We start from the raw sequence: 6,392 nt of genomic DNA, 5'->3' as shown, positions 1-6,392 counted from the left end.
TTCCGTACTACTAAATTTTCATTAATTTTTTATTTTTAGAATATGTTATCATAGCAGCCGATAGCATCAGTACAATGCATATATACCTACATACACGCATATACACGTGTACGTATGCCCTGTATGTGTGCGATGCTTGGATACTTGTCTTGTATGTCGACCCTCATTTATTTTTAAGTTTTTTAGTATTTGTTGTTATAATGGCCGGTTATAACGGCCTTGTAAGAATTTCAAGTCTTACGGTTTACTATTACTATTCAAGCGGAGGCTTAGTAACAGGGTTCCATTTTTGCCTTTTGGTACGGAACCCTAAAAATACTTCGTCCTAAACTGTCACTTGTCTCTTAGGAGTTGTATTATTTTTTCAAGTAATATTTTTCGTTCCACGAAATACAGGTTCCTTTTCGCTTCTTTCATCTCTGGATCGTAATAATGGATACCTTCATTTACTTGTCATCAGTCCGGGTTCTATTCTAATATCCTGTTTCGTTGTTTATCTGAGGCGCTATTGTTTCGAGAGGCACCTGACTTGAAAGAGGTGACTTAGGCAACTCCGAGACGTAATTAATGACTGTTACAGACGAGAGTTGAAATGTAATTTTAAGGACGTTTGTTTCATACTTTCGAGGATATAATGGTCTAACTTCTATATTTGAAAAATATGTTTGTAATCCTTATATTTGTATACGAACTGTCTACGGATATTTAGTTAAACAATCGAAATAGTAAGGGAACATAGAGCGAGGTCGTTGATGGTCGCTGGTGACTAAATTTCATACATATTTCCATGCTTCTGAGGACATTATAATATCACTGAGCAGTTGTCGTTAACCTTGCTATCAATGTAATATAACCATAGCGACGAATCGGATCTATTTTGGGATGTAGGGTGTGGCAAATAATGGGACATATAAACACACGTTTGAAGGTGGTAGAACTCTTTGTAGTTCGACTCCGGCGGCACCACCGCCGCACCTATTTCTGCCTAATAACAGCAGTGTTAAGCGCTGCTGTGTTCTGGTTTGAAATATTTGGTAAGGTGATATACTTTTCCGAGGCGTACCAGCTTAGTCCTCAGGGGTAGCGGCGCATCTGTGGCCGACCTCAGGTAGGAATATCTAATCTTATCTGGGGTTGATTACAGATGTCCATGAGCGGCAGTAGCCACTTACCATCAGGTGGACTGTATGCTCGTCTGCTACTCCATATTATAAGTATTCCCCTGCTTTGACGCCATCGGATAAAAAAAACTTTTAGGAAATTAATGAGGCTCTTAATTATCCATATTTCCATTATTTTTTTGTGAAAATAATACTTTGTTATTATAATAGTTTTGTAAAATCTAAGGAAAATATACTGCAGTGTATAGATAACATGCGGCCCTTTTAAACCCGCATCTCCATTACACTTACGTACAATTGCGTTTCCACTTTCATATAACGATAATGGACGGCTTTACGCATGATGTGAACCAGTTTTGTAAACTGAAGAATTTTTAAAATTCTAATTTTCGTATAATTATTATTTCTTCATTTATTTTAGTCATGAGGATATAGAAGTCTGTGCCGAGTGAGGGTATTAAAAAGTTATTATTTCATGTTTAAAGTTATAACTATCGTTTCATAAAATTATCTCACAGTGCCGCTACCATTATTGAAAATAATTACAAAAAAATGAGTTCATAAAAAAAGTTTCATAGTTACAGGTACAGATATATATAGAGCGAATATTAAATTGTTCTTTATTGCATCATCCACTTCTGTGATAAGATACGTAAGTCACATTTTTCTATGCTCTATTCAGGTAAGCAAAATGCTTGTGGGCGGTCGTTTATCGTTAATTCTAATAATAAGTTTGAGTTCATCCTTGTGTAAGTTTATTCCTTTAAATTTAATCCAAGAATATACTCAAGTCTTTGTTTTAAGTGATGATAAAACGGTTCTATTTGTTACAGTGTTAAATATCAAAGGTGACTTCATAAATACAAAGGAGCGTAGGAAGCGTCATATATTTCCGCTACTCGGTTATCTTCACGGCTATAAAATTGGTCAAAACTTCGCTCTGCAATTACCCCCATTTGTTTTGTCTCCCGTTATAATTGTGCCTTCAGTAAATCAACAACAAAGTGTAAATATTCAAAAAGGCGCTACAGACGAGAGCTTTCAAGAAAATGGTAGCACTTTCCAAACAATTATGCCAGTGAAACTCATTTTAAACACTTCATTGGAAGACATAGAGACTAATTTCAAAAGTTCCGTAGAAAATAACTCTGTTGAAGATGAAAAAGTTTTGGACCTAAATGATACATTTAGGCAAATAAATGAAGAAACGACCACTTCGACGGAGGAAAATACTGAGAGGGGTGAACTTGTTTCGACAACGGAAAACTTTGAAACGGCTGAAATCGAAGAACTAACAACATTAAAATCCAATACGACTACAACAAATGGTGTTTATCCGACTGCAATGTATAATAATGATTTGATTAATTCTTTGCAACTCACTACAGCAGCTAGCGAAATCGTTTTGGGACTTCCGAGTATGGAAGATAAATGGCAAACATTTATTTCAAATGCCAACAAAACGAACGAAACTGAAAATATTGAAACAGAATTGGAAAATTCAGCGTCAGCACGAGTAAGTTCATATCAACCAACGGAAAGGTATCACGTAACAACAGAGACATATCCTTATACTCGTCCAAACACAAGGTTCTACAGTCCGTACCCAGCCTGGTACAATGCGAAGGTCGATCAATTCTCAATAACGACAAATTCATACAGAGGAGAGAAAAAGGAATTACCTTTACCGCCGCCCCAAGATGATCGATGGCACAGATTTTCCTCATTAAGCAAAGTCGTATCGCCAGTGTCTGGGTTTAAGCCTCTCGCCGGGTTATACTATGATGGATATCTCCACAAATCACTGACTAAGAAAACTGGATTTGTTCCGTTCGACAAACACTACTATTATTAATGTTATTTGTCACAAGTAATGTTTTCAATTTGAATTTCTTTACGATGTTTACGGTACTAATTTTATATCTTTTATCATATGTTTTATATCGCGGACTAATATGAGTTTAGACTATTCTTTGAAAATGATGACTACATTTCAACATCATTATAGTTTTCTATTCTCGGCATATACCTTATTATTCATAGTTATATTGTTTAAGTTTACGTAAAATATACGTGTATCTTCATATTTTATTTAAGTAAAAGTCTTATTTCTTATAACTTCTTCTAAAATGCTCCTTCACTAACGATATACCAATATTTATTTCTAGGAAACTCAACAAACATTCCGTACTACTTTAGAACGATTGGTACGAACATAAATTCTAACAATACCGGGATCCAATGTGTCTTGTACATTTAGGTAGCTGTCATATACCGGGCAAATGACTAACCGAATAAGAAAATATAATAAAGTAGAGGCACGACAATCAGTGATGCGATAGTTTATATTAACAAATGAATAATATCAGAAGTTCGCGTGCTAAGCTTTATAACAAAAAAAACGCTAATAATATATTGCAGTATAGGTAGCATATTACCTAAGAAAATAAAATGTACTTACATAATAATGTATCTTAATAGATGTTATAAGTATTTAAATAGATGATGGAACACAAAGGGTTCCACTATCGACTCCGGAGACACCACCGCCACAAATGTTTCTGCCTAATAATGGCACTGTTAAACGCTGTTATGTTTTATTTTTTAAGCTGTGGTAAGGAATTCAAATTCAAATTCAAATCATTTATTGCCTGAAAATGGCTAGGTACGATGTACGACGGTTGTGATCGATGGTAATAGAATAGGTTCGCCAAATTCCACCTGTCAAGGCATGCAATTTATAAGTACTTATATAGGAAGATATATTTATAACATACTTCTCAGGAATTAGCAAATCATTAATGATCTCAGGTAACCTTCTATAGCATTGATTATTACAGATGTCCATGGCCAGTAGCTATGTATCATCAAGTGGACTGCCTTACTATACGTATATTTTCTAAAAGTCAGCGGCCTGCATTAAAGGTGGTTTAATAAAATAACATCAGTTACTTATTTCATTTATATTCAGTTACGCATACAACTCTTCATGAATCACAAAGTTATTCTTCATAAACAAAAAGTTATACACCGTTTGTCGTCGATTCGCGCAAATTGATGAAAGTGCCTTGTTATGACATTATCAGGACACGATCGTAAAGTACGCATCAGCTTTTGTGTTCAGAGTCGTGTATGACATTGTTATGTGAGTATTGTTAGCAAATGAGGAGTTTCATCGCTGATACAGCTGGTTATAACGACGTCTATTGGAACGGTGGTACATTGTATCAATTCTGTTTAAAACTTCATTGCGAGTAACGTTTCTGTGTATACAATTAGATATGTGATACATAAATCAAAATTGATACCTATTGCAAGCCGTACAATCTTATGTTACATATGAGTGTTTAGTTTAGATCTGTGGTACAGCAATCAAATATACTCCTATAGTATCCTACGTATTGTATGTAAGTTACATGTAAGTCACTGCCACCTATGGATATTTACTTGTATACACAATTCCTTTTAGAACAGTGCTTGTACCTATTCCAGTCGAAAGAAAACACTTATCAAAGCAGCATCAGCAGCACATGTTTTTCAACGTAGCTTAAATAATAATGTTATCTACATTCCTAGCTGAGGTCTGCCTCAGATGCGCTGTTACCTGAGGACTAAGGCGGAATGCCTCGGAAAAGTGTGTCTCCCGTACCACACCCTTCAAACAAGAACAACAGCGCTTAACAATGCTGTTATTAATTAAAAATAGGTGTGGCGGTGGTTCCACCGGAGTCGAACCATAGAAGATTCTACCACCTTTAATGTAGATTTGAATTTTACAGCGATCCAACATCATCATTCATCTTAACTCTTAGCATCGTTGTAATAGTGTAACTGGCACAACACTGGCTCAGTCTTCTGAAAGTATTTCTAAATGTACATGAAAATAACAAATTTTAATCGAATATTTACGAAAGCGAGCGAGATGTTCGGAGAACACGGAAACAAATATAAAAGCACGAGGTGGCTTTCCACACATATATTATTCAAGTGACAGACTCTCGCCATTCGAAGTTACTGTAAAATGTTCTGAGCTGCTAGTAGATTTCCTTTAACATATTGTTGGCACTGCGTATCGATTTCGGTTTGCGATGGGGTGAATATGTAATAGGAGTAGCATTGATGAGGGGATCGAGCTACTATTTTGAAGATCCAGGTTTGGAACCGTGCAGGGCAGCTCGATTTTTTAAAGTAATATTTAAAATTAATAATTATTAATTGCCTTGAGGGAAATATTACTAGCAAGTTAATTTTTTTTGGAGTACATTTTTTGCGTATTAAATTAAGTAGTGGACGTTTGGTCGGCTTCTACTAATTCTATGAAAAATTCTAAGAGGAATCAGTACCAGTGTGAAGTACCAAGCATTTACTCTAGATAGAAAGTCTACATCCGCTGGAATCATTTAATACTAGATAGATACCAAGTATTAAATTATTCCAGAATTTAAATCAATAATACCGCTCGAAATAGCTAATTAATAAAGGAATATTATAAGAAATAAAGAATAAGTGTACCGTTGAAGTCACCGGAGAGGAACCTAATGGAATTCCTCCGTCTTAAGAAATAATAATGTTCCAGGACAACGATCAGTATCTTATATGTTCAAAATATCCCAGAATAATATCGTTTTAAGCATTACACAAAGTAATAAGTCAACGAAATAAGTTTAATATAATTTTAACTCTACTGACTTTAAGACTCGTAATTTTAAGAATCGTAAATTGAAATGCTTATAAATGTAGAACTTTGAGAGATTATAATATCGTAACATCACCACTTAACCGTTCAAATGACTATGACTATGAGTAACAACATTATGTATGTATAAAGTGACGTCGTTAGCGCAAGTTATAAATTGACAAGAACCCAAAACTTTAACTATAACATCAACTTTAAACTTAATCAGTTGAGCTTCGCACCGGCATCTTAATTGGAGTATTGGCTGGTATCAATATTCAACGTTAGTATTTGTTCAAGATAAAGGACTTCTTTCACCACGATCGGGCGTCGAGAAACGAGTACGAATATATTAGATTTTTATCAGTGATCTTCTTATGTTCTTCAACCACATAAAAATAAAGAGTTCCCAGATACGTAGCTCTGATTTTCAATGTTATGTGCGTTAGAAATTAATTATCACTTACTTCAGACTAACTGAATTTAAGCATATGTGATTTACATACCATGCCGTATTCCAACGATGAAAAGGTTTACAACCTGTGGTTGATAAGTGCTATACCGTCAATGGTCGCCGCGGATGGTAATGGTGTCAA

At 35.0% G+C, this 6,392-nt stretch overlaps 1 protein-coding gene across 1 annotated transcript; it reads left to right on the top strand.

Moving 5' to 3' along the window:
• Positions 1 to 1,778: 1,778 nt before the first annotated feature.
• Positions 1,779 to 3,534, top strand: LOC140757374 (uncharacterized). Its single transcript, XM_073093040.1, has 2 exons — positions 1,779 to 1,870; positions 1,955 to 3,534. Exons 1-2 carry the CDS (start codon positions 1,813 to 1,815, stop codon positions 2,974 to 2,976), a joined length of 1,080 nt encoding a protein of 359 aa, XP_072949141.1. The 5' UTR covers positions 1,779 to 1,812; the 3' UTR covers positions 2,977 to 3,534.
• The last annotated feature ends 2,858 nt before the right edge of the window (positions 3,535 to 6,392 follow it).

Source organism: Epargyreus clarus, unplaced genomic scaffold, assembly GCF_041222505.1.
Source record: "Epargyreus clarus isolate Ecla_fem2 unplaced genomic scaffold, WU_Ecla_fem_2.2 ptg000004l, whole genome shotgun sequence".
NCBI classification, from domain to species: domain Eukaryota; kingdom Metazoa; phylum Arthropoda; class Insecta; order Lepidoptera; family Hesperiidae; genus Epargyreus; species Epargyreus clarus.
The sequence above is the reverse complement of the archived record's forward strand: the minus strand, read 5'-3'. Positions and strand labels throughout refer to the sequence as shown.